The 23,887-nt window shown below is 44.9% G+C and overlaps 1 protein-coding gene across 1 annotated transcript in view; it reads right to left on the reverse strand.

Annotated features, from left to right (window-relative positions):
* Positions 1-249: 249 nt before the first annotated feature.
* Positions 250-23,887, reverse strand: part of hcn4 (hyperpolarization activated cyclic nucleotide-gated potassium channel 4) — a 167,619-nt gene continuing 143,981 nt past the window's right edge. The window contains exons 7-8 of the mRNA XM_061765642.1: positions 11,195-11,359; positions 250-4,079 (exon numbers count right to left, since the gene is read on the reverse strand). Coding sequence (XP_061621626.1) covers positions 1,594-4,079; positions 11,195-11,359 — 2,651 coding nt within the window. The 3' untranslated portion in view covers positions 250-1,593. The remainder of the gene's footprint in view (positions 4,080-11,194; positions 11,360-23,887) is intronic.

Raw genomic sequence — 23,887 nt, forward strand, 5'->3', positions numbered from 1 at the left:
GAAATAGACCCCGTAACCGAGACTGTGACTTTTAATACGGTGCACCTTATGGTTGTGAAAATATGGTAGTGTAATAATTTAAAAATACATGAATAAAAACAATAAAAAAAACTGTAATATGCTTCCTTGCACCCAAATGGTCTCACAAGTTCCAATATTATCACACATCTGCTCTCAGCTACACTTGAACAATTGCATTATATTATTGGGGAAGAGGCTACTTGAACTTGCCAAGTCTTATATCCAGGTCATTTTAGGCATGTAATAACATTAAATAAGTCCTGCTAAAGGCCACTTTAGCAATATAAAGGGCTGCTGTTGAAAACATGTCCAAGATATTGAACTCGATTGCCAAGTGACAGAACAGTCTTTTTTGGTGCTACAGTACTTTTGTTTTTGTTTTTAACCGGCGACAATTGTACATACATTCAACATCTTATAGAGACGTGCCCACGTTGATGCTATAGCAGCCATAGAAGAATAGTTAATGCGCAAATTAAACGATAAAAGTTTTTCCATTCTCAGTGCAGAAAATTTGATTTGTATTTATTATTACAATGGTCCAAGTGTTAGACCGCGAGACGTGCAAGCTGCAGTTAACCCACTTAAGTTGAATCAAAGGTAGATTAAAACTAAGAAGTCTGGTTGCTTTCAATTCAAATTTAGTGGATGAACTGCAGCTTGTGTGTCACACCAATGACTTGAATGATTGAGAATCCACACAGACAACCTGTGGTTAATGGAAGTCCGAGTTTTTTAATGTGGAAAAAAAAGGCAACATCTTGCCTTGCATCCGTCTATTCTGCTGAATCGCACGCTTGCGCTACATGAACAAACGCACACATTCAGAAAGAACGAAACGACATGGGCGTCCGACACACGTTTAACGACATGAGTTTGGAAGACAATGTGAGTTTGTTGGGACACACAACTTGCAGTAATCTCCACATTGAGATCGAGGCTAGCTCACGTGTGCCCCTTTTCGCCCTGCTTTCAAAAAAACATTGTTATTATTTATTATTATTACAATAAACTGATATAAAATAAGAGGTCGAGAGTTAGATTGACCTTACTGGAAGTCTTTTTTGGTTTCCTAAAATATTTTCGTCATTAGATTTCAAAAGATATACACACATAGACATGATAAATCTATACATTTAAGAATCAACAATATGTGATCCCATATGATGTATTATTTTAGCAAAAATGTAGATTACTTTTGTTGAGATACAGAAAAAGCCTTTGATGCAGATATTAGTGCATAGATGCCTGCTGACAAAATTAGTATTTGTGTACTGAACTGTCCTCGCCCATGAAGAAATACCAGTCCTTTAAATAGAGATCATTTTCACACCCTCCTTGATTAAAGTATCACTTAAATATATCTCTATCTATATACATGACGTATAAATAAGAATAGGACAGGGCATAAACAGTTACGTGGTAAAGTGTCTATTAAATCACAGCAAATCGAAGGTCAAATGAAAGGCGGAACACAGTGACGTTTGATAAAAGAAATTTAAAGGAATCCCACACGTGACAAAGTTTGTGTGTATTTCAATCCAAAGGAGCACAGGAGTGTGTGATTAATCCTCACAAATTGGAAGGAAGCTTTGAGCGGACAGTTTGAGTTTCTAGATCCGATGAGTATGCAGAGGAGCCCCTCCGGAGCGACGGGGATGGCGAGGCTCTGGGGGAATGAGTCTGTTGGGGGTGGCCCGGAGAATGCTGGATTGGAGGAGTCATATGACCGGAAACTGAGCTACAGGGTTTGGGTTTTAGAGTGGGTGAAGAGAAGGGTGAGGGATAATAACCCTTTTCCACCGCGGAACCAACAATTTGGGCACCTAAGGCCTCGGCCACCTCCTGCCGAAGAGATGGGTGCGAGCTAGATAACAGCTTTAGATCCTCAGAAAAGCGACCGGACTGGGGCTCTCTTGCTGCAGTGTGTGTATGGACTGAGGGATGCGAAGGTAGAGAGCACTGAGGCATGAGCAGAAAACTGTGGGATCCTGTTGAACTGGATGGGTCGCTGAAGTGGAAAGTCCTGCTCTGAACAGGGCTTTGAATAGTTGGGCTCGGTGCCACCGGAGTAAGGCATGGGGAGGCGTTGGCTGAGCCGTATTGGGCGAGCGAAGCCAATGCAGACCTCTCCAAAGAAATTTGGTATGGAAGGATTCCAGACTGAAGACCTGTCAGGCTAAAATGCCCAAGGGATGACGGTGAACCCTCAGTTGGCTGTTGGCCATTCTGCCCTTTGCTTGAAGATGGGGAGCCATGTGGAGGCGAGTGGAAGAGGTTCAGGCCACTTGTAGTCCTGCCTCCTCCAGCAAATTGTTGCAAGGGGGTCACTTGAGGAGGCTTGGGGTGTGGTTGACTGTAGAGAAGCTGTCCTGGCATGGGGCTGGAAGAGCCAGTAGATATTGGGCTCTGACAACGTGAAGAAGAAATAAGTCCTTCTGCAGTACCACCAGAGGCACCCCCTGAAGGGCCACTCGCTGCATGGCCCCCTACTGTGCCCTCTAGTGACATGCTTTTATGTGCTGCAATCCCTCCTCCCCCTGGCCCACTTGAACCTACCCCTATATAGCTAGCAGCAGCTCCACTGGAAGCCTTTCCCAGAGATCCTCCTCCAGGATTTGCTATCAGAGAGTCACTACAAACCCCAATAAGGGGACCCACGGCTACTCCTCCGGTCAATCCTCCAGAAAACTTTGATCCAACAGAGGGTCGCCCTAACGATCCACTGGTGGTCACTCCTACAAGTAATTTTTCAGAAGTCACATCAACTGACCCTCGGGAAGTCCTCCCTAATGATCCTACAGCAGTTGTCGAGATAAGTAATTCTCCAGAGGTTTCTCCAGCTGACCCAACAGAAGCCCTTCCTAATGATCCTGTGGTGGTTGATAGCATTAAGTTTCCAGATGTCCCTTCCAATGAACCACCAGATGCCCTCCCTAATGAACCACCAGTGGTCATCCCTTTGGGTAATTCTCCTGAAGCCCTTCCTGTTGATGCAAGTGAGACACCTACCAAAGATTTCCTGGCTGAATCTGCTACTGATGCACAGGCAACACCACAAGAGACCACTGCTGCTGATCTGCCACAAGGACCACCCTCTGATCCTTCAGAAACCCCTACCAGTGATTCCCCTGAGATACCACCCACCGATCCACGAGGAGCTGCCCCCAACCTAAAGAGTTTCAGTGAACCCGCTTCCATTGCTGTGTTTGTAAAGTCCTCGCTGGCCCATCCACCATCGCCTCCACTTGCCCCTTCCAAAGACCCTCCTACTGCTCCACCCGAAGGCCAGTCTGTTGCACCGCCACAGGCACCGACTGCGCTTCCACTTATTCCCGACCCTGTGCTTCCTCGTGTTGACGCTTGGTGGAAGAAATTGGACAAAGGTGGGGTGGTGGATCGAAAAGGTTGCTGATGCTGTGGTTGTGAGTGCAACTGGGCCAAACTCAATGAGGGCGAACCAGACGATGTGTATGGTCTGCGAGGAAGCGCCGAGGACCCGCTTGCATTAAACCCTGACTTTGTCTCATTTAGTCTACGGTGACCTCCACTACCTGAACCCTGTTGGCTCGAGCTAGTTTCCTCTGAGCCTGATGCTACATGCTGAGCCTGAAAAGAGGCAAGTAAGGACATGTCGACCCCAGTACGTCGTTTCGAAGGTGTGCTGGCGGGAGAATCCCCAGCAGACCCAGGACCTGGTGATGATGGACCAAAAATGTGGAACTTCTTTTGCCGACTGGGGGGGTCCTTCAGGGACCCCAGCATTGAAACCTGAGGCCTGAAGAGAGTTGGCGGGAGGTGGGGATGGTGTGTGAGAGCTATGGCCACCGAGGTAGTGGCTGCCGCCGCCTGGAGAGGCGCCTGGATCAGTGGGGCCCAGATGACAGGTGTGGGCGAAGGTGGCGTCTGGGGACGGGCGTTCTGCAGGAGGTGGGCACAATGGGCCATATCCCTGTCATGCTGCACAATTTGTTGGATGATTTCATTTTCCTGGTAGTTGAGGACACCCGAGTTGAGGTCGTGCTGCACTTTATGCTGCAGGATAGAGTTTTTCTTGCCTAGAAAAGCACACAGAGAAACAGACACACAGACAGTGAGAGGGGGGAAAGAGAGGAAGGAACAAGAATGAGCATAGCTTGTCAGCAGATAATACTCAGCTGACATTTTTGGTGTACTTTACCGACACCTTATTTAACAGCATCCCTCGCCTGTAGAAGCTACCGCAGAAAGAGCAACATATACAGAGGAATCACAGCGAAATGTTCAAGAAAGAGATGTTACAATGAGATTGCAGAATGCAGGCTGAGGTGCGGGGGAGACAAATAGAGTGGAGACAAAGAGAAACAGCAATAAAAGACAGGTGGGAGACAACTACCTAGAGACACGGGCTCTGAAAGCATGACAGCCTCAAGGTGTAGGCGGTATATGTCTCAGTAGCTCTGACTTTGTGATTCCATAGTAACGTAGGGACAAAATACAAACAAACCATTACGCAAGTTGATGCATGTTCTATGGGGTGGGCTTTTGGACTAAAATAACATCAATATAAAGTCAAACAAACAACTAAAAAGGTGTAAATTGCAATGTTAAATTGTTAATTAATTAATCAAAACGTGAAATTTTAATCATAAATATATTTATTGAATGTATTAATCTGATGATGTAACCATTTAGTCAAACCGTGAATTAATAATTGTATTTGATCAATTTATTCACTTTTATATGTATTACGTTTTGTTGTATTTGTTGTGACTTTCAGTGTGGTTTGACGCATCAGGTCATTGATGCCACCTTAATGACTTACTCAATGAATCAATGAAGGAATAAATGAATGAATGAATGAATTTGTCACAGCAATCATCGAGCGTAAACTAGAGTAAATAATACTGTAAGTACATAAATCAATGAATAAACAAAACCAATAATTAAAATTAAAATAGCATTACATATCCATCCATCCATCCATTTTCTGAGCCGCTTCTCCTCACTAGGGTCGCGGGCGTGCTGGAGCCTATCCCAGCTGTCATCGGGCAGGAGGCGGGGTACACCCTGTACTGGTTGCCAGCCAATCGCAGGGCACATAGAAACAAACAACCATTCGCACTCACAGTCATGCCTACGGGCAATTTAGAGTCTCCAATTTGTGCATGTTTTTTTTGGGATGTGGGAGGAAACCAGAGTGCCCGGGGAAAACCCATGCAGGCACGGGGAGAACATGCAAACACCACACAGGCGGGGCCGGGGGATTGAACCCGGGTCCTCAGAACTGTGAGGCTGACGCTCTAACCAGTCGTCCACCGTGCCGCCCATTATATATCCTGAGGAGGTAATTCAGTAAATTAAATTAATAAATAAATGATTTTTTTATGGCGGCACGGTAGGTGACTGGTTAGAGCATCTGCCTCACAGTTCTGAGGACCGGGGTTCAATCCCCCGGCCCCGCCTGTGTGGTGTTTGCATGTTCTCCCCGTGCCTGCATGGGTTTTCCCCGGGAACTCCGGTTTCCTCCCACATCCAAAAAACATGCATACTAGGTTAATTCACTATCAGCCCACCGTATATTTTCAAAGCAGCCATTTGCTACAGAGAGTCTCCCCCACAAGCAATGTCTCCATCCTCCACTGAGGATAAAACAGAGCAGGCGAGCAATGGCTGAGTGATGATACGGACGTGCCTCTCGTTGTGAATATTTTATTTGCACAGGGCTTTGAGAGCGTTTGAGAAGACTGATGGATATGCAGAGAATATCAATTGTCTGCATTGGGGGATCAAACAAGGAATTAGCCATCTGCCTCTATTCAGCAGGTTTGACGTCTCGTCCAAGAACTGAAATGTGATGTTGGCTTTAAAATGTTCACAAAAGAGGGCGAAAGGGTGAAATAATTGTCAAGGAAGGTCTCAACTAAATCAAATTTACATGCTCCTCCATGAGCGAACACATCATCAAGGCCAATGTAAACACTTGGTTCTTTTTTTTGTGTGTTTTTTTAGGCCGAAATGTAACATATTTTTTTCTTAACCCGTTCACCACCCTCCTACTAAATTAATGAGTTAATAGTGATAATATGTAGGAGTGATTGTAGCCTAGAAAACTAGGGTCGCGGGCGTGCTGGAGCCTATCCCAGCTATCTCCAGGCGAGAGGCGGGGTACTCCCTGAACTGGTCGCCAGCCAATCGCAGGGAACATACGGTATAAATAAACCCGTCAAAGATGAGTTGGGGGCCCGGGACGAGACCACTAATTTGGAGGAGTTGATCGGACTAGCCATTAGACTGGACAATCGACTGAGGGAACGGCAGCGCGAGCGGGCGGATGAACGGCGCATTTTTTTTTAGTCCGCTTCCCCGGGACATTCTTCGTCCGCCATGGAAGATGCCGCCTGTGTTCCCCCATCCACCTCGGCGTCGACGAGGGAGCCGGCCCTGGCCGTGGAGGAGCCGATGCAACTCGGCGGGGGGCGACTGGCGGAGACGGAACGTCGGAGACGCATGAGAGCGGGGGCGTGTCTGTACTGCGGCCGACCAGGACACAAGGTATCCACCTGCATGGCAAGACCTTCACGGGGAAGTGACGCTACGCGTTCCAAGCAGAGCGGCCAGGTGGTGGTGACAGCACCTTCTGCCTCCGGAAAGAACGTCTCATCGTGTGAGTATTTTGATGAAGACTTGGTACCCGGTGAATTGAGAACTGGATCAAACAAGAGACTACAATTGCCGGGCGAAGTATCGGGATTTGGCGGCAGTGTGAAGGTTTCCGCGTTAATTGACTCTGGAGCTGATGAGTGTTTTGTGGACTCCTGTGTGATAGAGACTCTAAATTGTCCACTGTACAGACTTAGCAAACCGAGAAAAGTTCTTGATTTGGATGGGCGTCTCCTGGCGGTTACAACACACATTACGGCTCCACTGTGTTTAAAGCTCTCGGGTAACCACATCGAATCGCGCCGATTTTTTGTAATGCCCTGTCAATCTGCTCCAGTTGTGCTGGGATTAACGTGGTTAAAACTTCATAATCCAGATATTAATTGGGATCAACTACAGATTGTGAATTGGAGCCTATTTTGTCATTCTCATTGTCTGCAGTCTGCCATGTTGACTACCACCCCCCGTGTTCAAGACGAGCACATCGATTTGGCTAAAGTACCGGCTGAGTACCATGATTTGCAACTAGTGTTCAGTAAGGATCGCGCCCAGTCTTTGCCTCCGCATCGTCCATACGACTGTTCCGTAGAGTTGATTCCCGAGGCTCCACTACCATGTGCGAGGCTGTATCAGATATCCAAGCCTGAGCAAGAGGCATTAAAGAATTATATTTCCACTTCGCTAGCTGCTGGGTTGATTCGTCCCTCATCGTCGCCAGTGGGCGGCGGATTTTTTTTTATCGATAAAAAGGACGGGACCCTGCGACCCTGTGTCGATTTCCGGGGTCTTAACGACATCACGATAAAAAATAAGTATCCTCTCCCGCTGTTGGACTCAGCGTTTGCCCCTTTACAGTCTGCAAAGGTGTTCACAAAATTAGATCTGCGAAATGCCTATCACCTGGTGCGGATGAAGGAGGGAGATGAGTGGAAGACTGCGTTGAATACTCCATTAGGTCATTTTGAGTACTTAGTCATGCCTTTTGGACTCACTAATGCACCCGCTGTGTTTCAGTGTCTTATTAATGATGTGCTCCGGGACATGATAAATGTATTCTGTTTTGTGTACTTGGACGACATCTTAATCTTTTCCTGTGATCTACGTGAACTTCGCCAACATGTCCGCATGGTGTTGCAGAGCTTGATGGAAAACCGTCTTTACGTCAAGGCTGAGAAGTGTGAGTTCCATGCGGAGTCGGTACAGTTTTTGGGGTTCATTGTGGAGAAGGGCCAGCTTCGGGCCGATCCAGCCAAGATCCAGAATGTGGTTGATTGGCAAACTCCAACGTCTAGGAAGCAGTTGCAGAGGTTTTTGGGTTTTGCTAATTTTTATAGGCGATTTATCCGTGATTACAGCCTTAAAGTGGGACCTCTGACTAGACTTACTTCCAATAAGATACCATTTGTATGGACCCCTAAGGCAGAAGTGACTTTTGATCATATTAAACAATTGTTTGTGAAGGCTCCTGTGTTACATCATCCTAATCCTGACCTTCCTTTTGTTGTCGAGGTGGACGCATCTGATTCAGGTGTGGGGGCGGTCCTGTCCCAGAGGTCCCCGGTTGACCAGAGGCTACACCCCTGCGCCTTCTTCTCTAGGCGCCTGAGCCCTGCAGAGGCCAATTACGATGTGGGAAATAGAGAGCTGCTGGCCATTGTCCTGGCACTGCAGGATTGGAGGCATTGGCCGGAGGGTACGAAGGAACCTTTTCAAGTTTTCACCGACCACAAGAACCTGTCTTACCTCCGGACTGCTAAAAGACTCAACCCCCGTCAAGCACGTTGGGCCCTGTTCCTTACCCGTTTCGACTTCATCATCACTTACCGCCCTGGGTTGAAGAACGGCAAGCCTGACGCCTTGTCTAGGCTGCATGGCCCGGCTGCTGTTCAGCCTGTTGTGGAGACCATTCTACCTGGGACCCGGGTGGTGAGAGCGCTTCAGTGGGAGGTTGAGAAGAAGGTGGAGGAGGCGGGGAGGGACGTCCAGGCCCCGGGAGGTGTTCCTGATGGCAAATTGTTTGTTCCGGTCGTTTTACGTCCAGAGGTGTTGAAGTGGAGACACACTTCTAGAGTCGCTTGCCATCCTGGGGTCAGTCGGACACTTTTCCTCATTTCCCAACGGTTCTGGTGGCAGGGACTACGCAGGGACGTTAAAGAATATGTTTCGGCATGCTCAGTGTGTGCCCGTAGCAAGATGTCCCATCGTCCTCCAGCTGGTCTTCTTCGTCTACTGCCCATTCCTTCCCGCCCCTGGTCCCACGTCGCCTTGGACTTCATCACGGGCCTTCCGCTGTCTGGAGGGAACTCAGTCATCCTGAGGGTTGTCGACAGATTTTCCAAGATGGCCCATTTCGTTGCTCTGCCGAAGCTGCCGTCCTCCTTTGAGACTGTTAAGCTCCTTGTCGACCATGTCTTCCGAATTCATGGTATTCCTGCTGATCTGGTGTCTGACAGGGGGCCGCAGTTCGTCTCTCGGGTCTGGAGGTTGTTCTGCAAAGCGCTGGTGGCGTCCTCCAGTCGTTCATCCGGTTTCCACCCGCAGACCAACGGGCAGGCTGAGAGGGCGAATCAAGATGTGGAGGCTGCTCTTCGCTGTGTTTGCCATCAGCACCCCTCCTCGTGGTCTTCTCACCTGCCTTGGGTGGAATATGTGCATAACACCCTCGTTTGCTCTGCTACTGGACGGTCGCCATTCATGACTGCATACGGTTACCAGCCGCCGTTGTTCCCTTCTCAAGAGAGGGAGGTGGTCGTCCCGTCTGTACAGGTCCATCTCTGAAGGGCTCATCGGGTGTGGCGGGATGCAAGGGCGGCCTTTATCCCGTACTGAGGCTCGCAACAGGCAGTTAGCTGATCGTCATCGGATCTCAGCTCCTCCCTACCGTCCTGGTGAGAAGGTCTGGTTGTCCACACGAGATTTGCATTTGGCCAGGGGTTCTAAAAAACTGGGTCCTCGGTATATTGGTCCTTTCGAAATTGACTCTGTTGTTAACCCGGTGGCAGTTAAACTTCGGCTCCCTCCCACCATGAAAGTTAACCCGGTATTCCATGTCTCCTTGCTCAAACTGGTTTCCTCCAGCCCCCTGTGTCCTTCCACTCTCTCCACCCGCAGAAGCCGGGTGGTCCGCCAGGAGGCGTCCTTTGAGGGGGGGATACTGTCATGGCCCTGTGTTTCAAGTTGTTTTTCTTTATGTTGCAGTGTCTGGGTGGGCGTGGACATCGGTGACGCACCTGTCATGCATTGTAATCATCAGCCTTTTTAGGGGGCACCGTGACAGTGTGTGGGCGTCGGAATATTCACTCGTTTTTGCCCCGTGTTTGCCGCCGTTCTGACTGCTGTCCAAATTTAGGCTCAATACGATGATACCACACGGACCGTTTTTCGTGTCTCCCTGCGTTATCTGTTTTTGATTCTCTCTGGTTGTGAGTTCCTTTAGTTTCGTATGTCTCGCCATCACATGCTCTGCCATATAATTAAAATTGTTCGGACCTCTGACCTGGAGTCTATTTTGTGGGACCTGCCCTTACGGCATTGCCGATCGTGACAGTAGGAGGGAACCGGATGTGGGAGGGAACCGGACTGGACGGAGAAAACCCACCCAGGCACGGGGAGAACATTCTGAGGCGTTTATTCAAGCGTTTTCGTTTGATTTGGGCTTTTAAACCGATTGTAATCGGAATAAAAAGCTCCATGTAAACCAGGCTACTGTTCCGTATCGAATGTCTTCTTGTTTGAATTCAGTATTGAATTACACAGTGGCTTGCTGTTATAATGTCATATCCTTTATATCAGGTGGTTTCAAACTGGGGTCCTCGGTCCCCCTAGGTCTGCTAGCTGTAGCTTGGCGGGCCGCAAAATAATTTACAATAAATTACTCTGTCATATCATTTAAAAACAAAAAGTGCATACCTACATATGAGCACCGGCATGGCAATAAAACAAACATGCTCAACCTTTTTTTGAGAACAATAGGTGTATGCTTTTGGGAATACGGTCCTTTTTTTTTTTTTTTTTTTTTAGAAAAAAAAGACATTTTTTAGAGAATTCTAGGTGTACTATGGTAAGAAAGTTTTTTTTTTAATCACAAATGCTGGATTTTTAAAAAATCATATGGCTTTATCTTGAAAAATTAAGATTTTATTCCACCAAGATTACAACCTTTTACCCTGACAAAAATATATTGTTGTTCTTGTAAAGACTACAAGAACAACAATTTCTTGAAAGATACAACTTAATTATGATAACATAACATTGCAACATTTTCTCAAAAACAGAAAACATTTGAATTCATATGGTATTTTAAGTTCTACACCAGGTAGTTTTATTTAATTGCCATTAGGATCACAAGGAGGTCCTTGGAAAAATTTCTCCCTGGACCCAAAAAGCTTTACATTACTGATGCAGCTATCGTTATCGTTATGGTCACACTCTGCAGTTGAAACCCAAGCCACATCAGGATTTACTGATTCAATACTGTACCACGGGTTAGAGTCAGGTCAGTGGAGATGTGGTGTAACAGATACATCCTTACCAATCCTGTCCAGTCTGTCCAGGGCGACTGTCTCAAAGGCCCGTCGCATCATAGGATACTCCTCCAGGACCTCGTTGAAGTTATCCACCGACAGGGAGTACAGACGACAGTATGTGTCGGCTCGTACGCTGGCTGTCCGTCTGCCACGAGTCAGCAAACAAATCTCTGCAAAGAAGCAAAAAATAAAAAAATAAAAAAATCCTGACATAACTAAAGTCGTTTGTATCTCATCGGTGGCTGCAAACGTCCACTAAGCGACCCGGCTAAACATGATAGACCTGGACAATTGGGAAAATAATACTCGGCAACTCACACTCACACCAGGCCACTGATACTCGCACACATAACCAACTAGCTACAATGGAATAAAATCCATCCTCTGGTGTTCCTGTCGGGAAACAACATTTTGAGTCACCACATACAGGAAACTATTGTATTTTTATTGAACCATAAACCACAAGGTGTGATTGTCAAGGAAGATGCAGATTGCCCTGGCCGCTGTAGCTATACGATAATAATACAAAGAGTGCAAACAGCAAGAAATAAAAGAGAGATTGTGGATATTTAAGAAGCTCTTTGGAATGATCGCCCCATTCTTTGACTTGTGTAATTCGGTGACATAGACTCTCCACACTTCACTTCACCACAGGTACAATTCAATCATGGAAATATAAATACAGCATATCCATCCATCCATCCATTGTGAAGTATTACTGTAAAACACTAGTTAAGTTAGCTACGTTTTACACTATATACTCTATAAAAACCCCAATTCCATTGAAGTTGTGTTGTGTAAAACATAAATAAAACAGAATACAATGATTTGCAAATCCTTTTCAACCTATATTCAATTGAATACACTACATTGACAAGATATTTAATGCAAATATTCTCTCATTTTGAATTTGGGGCAACAAAAGACTGGGAAAGTTGAGGAATACTCACCTGTTTGGAAAGTTCCACAGGTGAACTGGTTAATTGGAAACAGGTGAGTGTCATGATGATGATAAAAGGAGCATCCCTAAAAAGTTAAATTGTTCAAAAGCAATGCTGGGGTGAGGTTCACCACTTTGTGAACAACTGCATGAGCAAAATGTCCAACAATTGAAGAACATTGTTCCTCACCGTACAATTGCAATAAATTTTGGTATTTCATCATCTTCTTCTTTTCCTTTCAGCTTGTCCCTTTAGGGGTCGCCACAGCGTGTCATCCTTTTCCATGTAAGCCTATCTCCTGCATCCTCCTCTCGAACACCAACTTCCCTCATGTCTTCCCTCACGACATCCATCAACCTTCTCTTTGATCTTCCTCTAGCTCTCTTGCCTGGCAGCTCCATCCTCATTATCCTTCGACAAATATACTCACTATTTCTCCTCTGGATGTGTCCAAACCCTCGAAGTCTGCTCTCTCTAACTTTGTCTCCAAAACATCGAACCTTGGCTGTCCCTCTGATGGACTCATTCCTAATTTTATCCAACCTGGACACTCTGAGAGCGAACCTCAACATCTTCATTTCCGCCACCTCCAACTCTGCTTCCTGTTGTCTCTTCAGTGCCACTGTCTCTAATCCGTACATCATGGCTGGCCTCACCACTGTTTTATAAATTTTGCCCTTCATCCTAGCAGACTCTTATGTCACATAAAACACCTGACACCTTCCTCCACCCGTTCCAACCTGCTTGGACCCATTTCTTCACTTCCTGACCACACTCACCATTGCTCTGGACGGTTGACCCCAAGTATTTAAAGTCCTCCACCCTTGCTATCTCTTCTCCCTGTAGCCTCACTCTTCCCCCACCACCCCTCTCATTCATGCACATATATTCTGTCTTACTTCGGCGAATCTTCATTCCTCTTCTTTCCAGTGCATGCCTCCATCTTTCTAACTGTTCCTCCAGCTGCTCCCTGCTTTCACTGCAGATCACAATGTCATCTGCAAACATCATGGTCCACGGGGATTCCAGTCTAACCTAATCTGTCAGCCTATCCATCACCACTGCAAACAGGAAGGGGCTCAGGGCTGATCCCTGATGCAGTCCTACCTCCTCCTTAAATTCGTCTGTCACACCTACAGCACACCTCACCGCTGTTCTGCTGCCATCGTACATGTCCTGTATTATTCTAACATACTTCTCTGGCACTCCAGACTTCCGCATGCAGTACCACAGTTCCTCTCTGGGTACTCTGTCATATGCTTTCTCTAGATCTACAAAGACACAATGTAGCTCCTTCTGACCTTCTCTGTACTTTTCCATCAACATCCTCAAGGCAAATAATGCATCTGTGGTACTCTTTCTAGGCATGAAACCATACTGTTGCTCCCAAATACTCACTTCTGTCCTGAGTCTAGCCTTCACTACTCTTTCCCATAACGTCATTGTGTGGTTCATCAACTTTATTCCACTATAGTTCCCACAGCTCTGCACAACACCTTTGTTCTTAAAAATGGGCACCAGCACACTTTTCCTCCATTCCTCAGGCATCTTCTCACGCACTAGAATTCTATTGAACAAGCTGGTCAAAAACTCCACAGCCACCTCTCCTAGATGCTTCCATACCTCCACAGGAATGTCATCAGGACCAATTGCCTTTCCATTTTTATTCATCTTTAATGTCTTTCTAACTTCCCCCATACTAATCATTGCCACTTCCTGGTCCACCACACTTGCCTCTTCTACTCTCCCTTCTCTCTCATTTTCCTCATTCATCAACTCCTCGAAGTATTCTTTCCATCTAGCTAGCACACTGCTGGCATCAGTCAACATATTTCCATCTCTATCCTTAATCACCCTAACCTGTTACACATCCTTCCCATCTCTATCCCTCTGTCTGGCCAGCCTGTATAGCCTTTCTCCTTCTTTAGTGTCCAACCTGCCATACATGTCATCATATGCCTCTTGTTTGGCCTTTGCCACCTCTACCTTTGCCCTGTGTCGGATCTCAATGTATTCCTTTGGTCTCTCCTCGGTCCTCTCAGTGTCCCACTTCTTCTTAGCTAACCTTTTTCCTTGTATGATATCCTGAACTGTGAGGTTCCACCACCAAGTCTCCTTCTCTCCTTTCCTGCCAGAAGATACACCAAGTACTCTCCTGCCTGCCTTTCTGATCAGCTTGGCTGCAGTGGTCCAGTCTTCTGGAAGCTCCTCCCGTCCACCGAGAGACTGTCTCACCTCTTCCCCTAAAAGCTGCACAACACTCGTCCTGTCTCAGCTTCCACCACATGGTTCTCTGCTCTGCCTTTGTCTTCCTAATCTTCCTCCCCACCACCAGTGTCATCTTACACACCACCATCCTATGCTGTCTAGCCACACACTCCCCTACCACAACCTTACAGTCGGTAACCTCCTTCAGATTACATCGTCTGCACAAGATGTAATCTACCTGCGTGCTTCTACCTCCACTCTTGCAGGTCACCCTATGTTCGTGCCTCTTCCGGAAAAAAGTGTTCACTACAGCCATTTGCATCCTTGTTGCAAAGTCTACCACCATCTGTCCCTCCAAGTTCCTTTCTTGGATGCCGTACTAACCCATCACTTCTTCATCAAGCCTATTTCCTTCACCAACATGTCCATTACACTCTGCACCAATTACGACTCTCTCTCTGTCTGGGATGCTCAGAACTACTTCGTCCAGCTCCTTCCAGAATTTCTCTTTCACCTCTAGGTCACATCCTACCTGTGGGGCATAGCCACTAATCACATTACACATAACACCCTCAATTTCAAGTTTCAGTCTCATCACTCGATCTGATACTCTTTCACCTCCAAGACATTCTTAGCCAACTCTTCTTTTAAAATAACCCTGACTCCATTTCTCTTCCCATCTACACCATGGTAAAATAATTTAAACCCTGCCCCTAAACTTCTAGCCTTACTGCCGTTCCACCTGGTCTCCTGGACACACAATATATCAACCTTACTCCTAATCATCATGTCAACCAACTCCCGAGATTTTCCTGTCATAGTCCCAACATTCAAAGTCCCCATATTCAGTTCTAGGCTCTGTGCTCTCCTCTTCTCTTTTTGCCAAAGAACCCGCTTTCCACCTCTTCTTTTTCTTTGACTTCGACCCACAGTAGCTGAATTTCCAACGGCGCCCTGCAGGTTGACGGCGCCGGTGGCGGACGTTGTTAACCCAGGCCACAACCGATCCGGTATGGAATTCTTTGGATGAACGCTCATATTTGTTTGACAAAGTTTTAAGCCGGATGGCCTTCCTGACGCAACCCTCTGCATTTATCCAGGCTTGGGACCGGCCTACAGTTTGCACTGGCTTGTGCCCCCCATAGGGCTGCATTGTATTTCATCATCTACGGTCCATAATATCAACATCAAAAACAAAAGATTCAAAGAATCTGGAGAAATGTCTGCATGTAAGGGGCAAGGCCAAAAATCAACATTGAATATCAGTGTCCTTCGATCCCTCAGGTGGCACTGCATTAAACACAGGCATCATTGTGTAAAGGAAATTACCACATGGGCTCACTTCACTTCACAAAACCATAGTCAGTTAACAGTTTGTCACGACATCAACAAATTCAAGTTAAAACGCTACCATGCCAAGGTAAAGCCATATCTCAACGTCACCCAGAAACGCTGCCGGCCTTTTTGGGCCTCAGTTCATCTGAGTTGGCGCAAAGTGGAAAAGTGTGCGGTGGTCTGACGAGTCCACATTTCGAATAGTTTTTGGAAGTCATGGACGGCGTGTCCTCCGGGCCAAAGAGGGAAAGGGCCATCTTGTTTTTTATCAGCACAAAGTTAAAAAGCCAGCATCTGTGAGGGTATGGCAGTGTGTTAGTGCCTATGGCATGGGTAACTTGCACATGTGTGAAGGCACCATTATTCTGAAAGGTACATACAGGTTTTGGAGCAACATATGCTGCCATTCAAGCAACATCTTTTTCAGTGACGTCCCTGTTTATTTCAGAAAGACAACGCCAAGCCGCATTCTGCACTGCACTGTGTTACAAAACCGTGGCTTCGTAGTAAAAGTGTGTGAGTGCTGAGTACTCGATCTTCCTGCCAGCAGTCCATCCATTGTACATCAAGAAAGAATGGGAAAGAATTCCATCTACAAAGCTTCAACAATGTCCACCGATCCAAAATTCTTATTGAGTGTTGTTAAAAGGAAAGGTAAACATTCATTGGAAAACATGTCCCTGTGCCAGAGATTTTGGAACATTTTGCAGGTATCAAATTCAAAATTAGTGAATATTTGCAAACTGCCACGGTTCTGAGGATCCGGGTTCAAATCTGGCCTCTCCTTTGTGGAGTCTGCATCTTCTGCCTGTGACTGCGTGGGTTTTCCCTGGGTACTCTGGTTTCCTTCCGCATCCCAAAAACATGCACGGTAGGTTAATTGAAGACTATAAATTGCCCGTTGGTATGAATGTGAGTGCAAATGCTTCTTTGTTTGTATTTGCCCTGCGATTGGGTGGCGACCAGACATGAGGGCAGTTGGTGTTTGAGAGGAGGATTTGGGAGATAGACTTACATGGAAAAGGATGACACACTGTGGCAACCCCTAAAGGGACAAGCCGAAAGGAAAAGAAGAAGTACTAGTGGATCAACTCTTGTCGCCGATGTTACGTGTGCTTGGCAATTCCGCTGGGACCACAACCAGGGCCACGACCCGCAGCACCTCAATGCGAAAATACAAAAGACCAGTGCAACAAATGTGACACTGGCTGATCTGATGAGCAAAAATGTTGCTTAAACGTAAGAGTAGGAATACAGGATATTTGCTCCAGAGGTGGGTAGAGTAGCCAAATATTGTACTCGAGTAAGAGTACTGTTACTTGACAATAATGTGACTCAAGTAAAAAGTATTCCTCCAAAAAAAATACTTGAGTACACAGTTAAATAATTACTCAACTCCTGAGTAAATAGCACAAACAATCAAAAATAATTAAAAATAAAAACATTTGCAATTTATTGCACAGTGTTTTCTCAAGTTATAAGTGAGCTGAAATATCCACGTTTGGGCAGACAGTGCCAGACAAATACTACAATACATGAAAGCTGTTGTTTTTGTTCGTCTAAATTTAAACAACAGTAGCGTGCCGTTGCCTTCCTGGTAACGACGACCATCCCAACATGGCCGTCATTTAGGCACTACGATCAGCCGTGCTGGCTTATCTAGTGTTAATACCTATGCCTGGGAAGCCCAATAGAAGACGTTGTGTGAGGTCATGTGACTTTCTTGTGTCGTTTGATTGGTGAACTAGACTTAAGCGTCACAAGCTCTTAAATTAGATTAGGGCAATCAGCGCCCAATGCGGAAGACATAGGCTTGCACATGAAATAGTTGATAAATAAGCAATAATTGATAAATAAAAGTAGCGAGCGTCATTTCGATCATTGTAACGGAGTAAAAGTACCGTTACTTCTTAACAGCATTAGCAAGTGTTTTTTTCTGGTCTCGTCTACTCCTGTGACTTATCCAAAACATAGCAGGTCCCGAGCGCACAGGTGGAACCTCAGGCCAATGTGCTTGCATATTAGTCCGCCGCGGACTAATATATATTCAGAAATTACATCTGTGTGCGGATGGTGGATGTGTGGAATGGATCTAGCTGCCATCGTTCAAGGAGTACGAAACAACCTATGACGTCAGCGACGATTCGAACACAGAAACACAGAACTGTGAGGCCAATATGATAACCACTATTCCACTGTGCTGCCACAGTACATGTCCAAAATAAATAAAAGGATGTTTTACAGACAACAATTTGCATTACCCATCTGCGACACATGGTACTGGCTTTGACGCTCCAATACCCTGTAATGTTACCTCTTTAAGGCACCCTAAAAGTTAAAATTACTACAGCTAATACAAATGCACCAAACAAAACCCAAACTTTGTCGCAAAGTGCTATATTTTCAGCATTAAAACCACAACTTCTCTTAAATACTGAGGTCTAATGGTCCATTAACACGTTTGGACTACAGTAATACTTCTGCAGTGGGTTTGTGCCTCTGCCTGTACAGTGTGCAGTCACGTGTGTGTGTGTGTGTGTGTGTGCATGTGTGTGTGTGTGCTGGTGTCTGCAAAGAATGAGTATGCATGCATGCATGACAACGCCACTGTGTGTGTATTTTATTCATGGGAGCTTTTCAGTATAAGTGGCGGTGATAACAGAGGCTATATATTCTATATATATGCATATGCGGATAGGAATGCACCTATGAGGCTGGCGTAGATGCTAATTTTTGGGTTATTTCTTTGTATGCTGTGTGTGTGTGTGTGTGTGTGTGCATCAATGTGTCTATTTCATCCAAAAGGTCTGTAGTGTTCATCTCCCTTTCTGCTATCCCACTCTCTCTTTCTCAGAAACCCATTTATCCTCTTCGTATTCCGCATGTTGGCAAACACACACGAATCCTCGGTGCGCACGAGGCCACGTCTCCTTTAATCAATGAAAACATTTGTAGTGCCGGCTGTTGTTTACGTTTTGCTGCAAGGGTATGATGGCGGCGCGTGAGAACGCAGTCTCGAGGTGAAGCACAATGACGACGTTGCGTTAAAGGCTGGTAACAATCATGGCCCATTACATCAACGCTCCTCACCGCCATGACCCAGTTTGCAAGGAAAAGGGCTGTAGGGTTCTCGCTTTAACTTTCTCACCTCCACTGCTTCATCCATCCATCCATTTTCTGAGCCGCTTCTCCTCACTAGGGTCGCGGGCGTGCTGGAGCCTATCCCATCTGTCATCGGGCAGGAGGCGGGGTACACCCTGAACTGGTTGCCAGCCAATCGCAGGGCACATAGAAACAAACAACCATTCGCACTCACAGTCATGCCTGCGGGCAATTTAGAGTCTCCAATTAATGCATGTTTTTGGGATGTGGGAGGAAACTGGAGTGCCCGGAGAAAACCCACGCAGGCACGGGGAGAACATGCAAACTCCACACAGGCGGGGCCGGGGATTGAACCCGGGTCCTCAGAACTGTGAGGCTGACGCTCACCGTGCCGCCTCCACTGCTTCATATCCAAAGTAATTTTATACAACCCCATTTCCAATGAAGTTGAGACGTTGTGTTAAACATAAATAAAAACAGAATACAATGATTTGCAAATCATGTTCAACCTATATTGAATTGAATACACTACAAAGACAATATATTTAATGTTCAAACTAATAAACTTTATTGTTTTTAGCAAATAATCATTAACTTAGAATTTTATGGCTGCAACACGTTCCAAAAAAGCTGGGATAGGGGGCAAAAAAGACTGAGAAAGTTGAGGAATGCTGATCAAACACCTGTTTGGAACATCCCACAGGTGAACAGGCCAATTGGGAATAGGTGGGTGCCATTATTGGGTATAAAAGGAGCTTCCCTGAATTGCTCAGTCATTCACAAGCAAAGAGGGGGCGAGGTCCATAATATCATCAAAAGGTTCAGAGAATCACTGCATGTAAGCGGCAAGGCCGAAAACCAACATTGAATGCGCGTGACCTTTGATCCCTCAGGCGGCACTGCATCAAAAACCGACATCAATGTGTGAAGGATATCACCACATGGGCTCAGGAACACTTCAGAAAACCATCCATCCATCCATCCATTTTCTGAGCCGCTTCTCCTCACTAGGGTCGCGGGCGTGCTGGAGCCTATCCCAGCTGTCATCGGGCAGGAGGCAGGGTACACCCTGAACTGGTTGCCAGCCAATTGCAGGGCACATAGGAACAAACAACCATTCGCACTCACAGTCATACCTACGGGCAATTTAGAGTCTCCAATTCATGCATGTTTTTGGGATGTGGGAGGAAACCGGAGTGCCCGGAGGAAACCCACGCAGGCACGGGGAGAACATGCAAACTCCACACAGGCGGGGCCATAAAATTCCTAGTTAATGATTAGTTGCTAAAAACAATAAACTTGATCAGTTTGAACATTAAATATCTTGTCTTTGTCGTGTATTCAAATAAATAAAGGTTGAACATGATTTGCAAATCATTGTATTCTGTTTTCATTTGTTTAACACAATGTCCCCAACTTCATTGGAATTGGGGTTATAGATATTTATATGGTTAGCACGTCTGCCTCACAGTCCTGAGGTTTGAGGTTTCTTTCTTTCTTTCTTTCTTTCTTTCTTTCTTTCTTTCTTTCTTTCTTTCTTTCTTTCTTTCTTTCTTTCTTTCTTTCTTTCTTTCTTTCTTTCTTTCTTTTTGTAATTCTGTATTCAGCATTACAAACAGTTCAATGCAAGACAGGTCATAAAATAATAGGAAGAAAACAATAAAATAAAAAATGAGAATGAAAAAATAAATAGAAGGCAACAGTATATTTTGTCCTTCGATACAAATGTGCATGTCCAATAGGAGTAGAAAGAAGTAAAAATCTTATTGGGTCCTATCCCTAGTTCTGAGTAGAAATTTGACTTTTTTTTTAATAAAATGGGAAGCCATTCATATACAATCCAATGTTAATGTAAGTTACATTTTCCGTATTTTGTAAATTAAATCCCTATAATCATGCTGCGTGCCTTCATCAAGTAAGGGTATTAGTGTGGCTGGATTTAAGGTTGTGAATCGCTCAACAGTCAAATGTGGTTGTGATAGCAAGATGGCAATGCAAGATAAATGTCTTGCAGGTGATAAAAACGCCATATTGGTTTGCAATAGGAGAGCAGACACTGTATGTGGGACCTTAAGGGTGAACTGCTCTCTAGTTGAAAAATAAGCTATTGGTCTTAGCTTATCACTGTATTGTTGTGTAAGTACGGAGGTCATGCAATAGCTTTTACAATCTACCATTTGAATGAATGTTTTATCATTAAATTTGGAAGGCCTAGCGCAGCACTGGACACAAAATGTTGTTTAATGTCACAGAAGGCCTTTTCTGCCTCTGTACTCCATTAAACAGGTGATGTAATTTTAAGGTTGTTTTCATACATTAATTTTGACAATGGTGCAACAATTTCTACATAGTTTGGAATCCATGCTCTACAATAATTTGTCAGACCTAAAAATGATTATTATATGTTTCTTCGTCTGTGGTTTAGGATTTTTTTTTAAGACTATAGCTCTCCTGTCTTCTAATTAGTCTTTCCTCCTATACTTAAATTATGGCCTAGATATTATTTATTTTTGTTAACTTTATGTCCCTCTTCTGTTAGATGATGCAGTAAGGTCAATGAATATTTGCATGTCTCTCCATCTGTAGATGCCAGAAGACATGCGTGTTGTCATAACTTGTGAATAAATAGTTGGACTTTCACAGTAACCTTGCGGTAATCTAGTAAATGTATATATATATATTTTTTTTTTCTCAAATGTGAATGCAAACCAAAATTGACTGTTATTTTCTATTGGTACTGAAAAGAATGCATTACTGCATTAATGCATTAATGTCCACTACTGTAAACACAGTAGCGTCTGGTCTTAATGAATTTAACAATGTGCGTGGGTTTGGTACGCATGCTCTGTATTACTGCAGCTCATCACATTCTTTTTTATCTTCTATTTTTGTGATAAGCTGCAAGGCTGCAGACAACAGGGCCTTTCCCACGTTTAACGGTGGCTTGTCTTTTATTTTTTATATAATTTGATTCCTGCAACGCAGCTATTTTTTGTGTATTTAACCAACCATTAAAGCCGTGTTCGGTTATCCCTGTCTCTAAATATTACATTTTATCAGGATCCTGTTTTTTTTTTTTTCTTTTAAATTTAATTTAATGAACCTCCAACCTTTACACTGCAGTGTATTCCTGTTTTTTATTTGACTACTTCCTTTCCCCATTTGAAAGAATTTGGTTCAGTGTAATACTACCTAGGGTAGTCTAGAACACTGTTTCTTTTCAGTAGGACGGTGATTCAAATTTACTTTCTGTGGTAATTCTCACTTCAACTCTTTCGAGTGGAGAATTCTTGCCTTTGCATCCACAAAAGTCCACCGTTTACTTTCCCACTGTTTTGGTATGGAATGAAAAACCTAGTGGTTTCCCATTTCCCATTTACACTCTCATTCAAACAGTTTTCATTCACACTGGCTCGTCAGCGGACTCCGCCGTCCTATACGGAATTTAACTACGTCTGTCACAGCTCATTAGAGGACTCCGCCGTCCTATACGGAATTTAACTACGACGCCAGGAAACTTTCCTAGTTTCTTTATTCATTAAACACGGAATTTAAGTACGTACAGGACTCCGTCGTCCTCGCGGAATATGTCGGACTCCGCCGTCCCTTACTTGCCAGTTACTAGTATTACACAAGGTTTATTAAACACGGAATTTAAGTACGTACAGGACTCCGCCGTCCTCGCGGAATTTATGGACTCCGGCGTCCTTTTTCCTAAAAAAAAATTTTTTAATTTAACTCACCAGTCGTCTTCAATCCTGTGGATTGTCGTCAACCTTCAGATCCCAGTTGAGGAGAACGAAGACCAGTCCCGTAAAGGGTCTTACTTGCCGTGGCCACGGTCTCTTAACTGGAAGTCGGCTCCACAACTGGAATCCTCGGGTGTGTTGACATCCGGCTCGAAGGACCAATTTAATGTTGGATTTATCTTACCCAACATTATAAAAAATAGACACAAAAGGAATGAAGACACTGGTTTCTTTTTCTCATGAGGAGGGCGTATGGGAGATTGTTCAGATCACAGCCTCTCAACACGCTCTAAACAATCCCTCCCGTCGCTCCTGCATTTATTTGAAAATAGGAGGGTTTTCCCAGACATAATGTTCTAAACAATAAGACACAACACAAAACATTGGACCAACACCTGTCACGTCCCCGACCACATCCGATCACGTCCTTGGTCCAGGCGCCCTTCCATCGGATGATGCTGAGTCATCTTTTCGAAGGCGAGACATCTAAAATCGTCCATAATACTAATGCAAGCTAAGCAAATAAATGATAACTTCTAGAATATATTTAACACCTGTGCTATTTGAATTCAACTCAGTCGTAAAATTTGTGTATTTGAGTTAATGAATCGTGGATTGCTGAATTCTATGTAGCCAGCTGGACTAACACCTGCAGTTTTTTTTTTTTGTAGTTTAAATAGTTTTTATACATATTAGCCCACATTTCCACACAATACATCATAAAGGGTGCGGCATGGTGGGCGACTGGTTAGCACATTTGCCTCACAGTTCTGAGGTCCCTTGTTCAAATCCGGCCTTGCCTGTGAGGAGTTTGCATGTTCTCCCTGTGCCTGCGTGGGTTTCCTCTGGGTACTCCGGTTTCCTCCCACATCCCACAAACATGCATGGTAGGTTAACTGAAGACTTTAAATTGCCCGTAGGTGTGAATGTGAGTGCGAATGGTTGTGTGTCTATATGTGCCCTGCGATTGGTTGGCGACCAGTTCAGGGTGTGCCCCGCCTCTCGCCCGAAGATAGCACGCCCGCGACCCTTGTGAGGAGAAGCGGTACAGAAAATGGATTGATGAACATCATAAAGGGAAGTTACGGTGAACAGTAAAATGTATATAATGACTTGTTATTTAACACATCCTACGTTTTAAGAAGATCTGTGGGCTTTGAGATTTTGGATTTCACATCATCTATATGAGACTTCCGACATAGTTTATCATCGATTATTACTCCAAGGGATGTATTTTCATGCTCTTTCTATGTCAGTAGAACCAATCATTATTTTTGCCTCTTTGTTTAATCTGTCTACTGCCCAAAATGCTCAACTTTGTTTTGTTTAAATTAAATAATAGTTTAATAATGTTGAACTAGTT

This window comes from Phyllopteryx taeniolatus, chromosome 2 (genome assembly GCF_024500385.1).
Source record: "Phyllopteryx taeniolatus isolate TA_2022b chromosome 2, UOR_Ptae_1.2, whole genome shotgun sequence".
Classification (NCBI taxonomy): domain Eukaryota; kingdom Metazoa; phylum Chordata; class Actinopteri; order Syngnathiformes; family Syngnathidae; genus Phyllopteryx; species Phyllopteryx taeniolatus.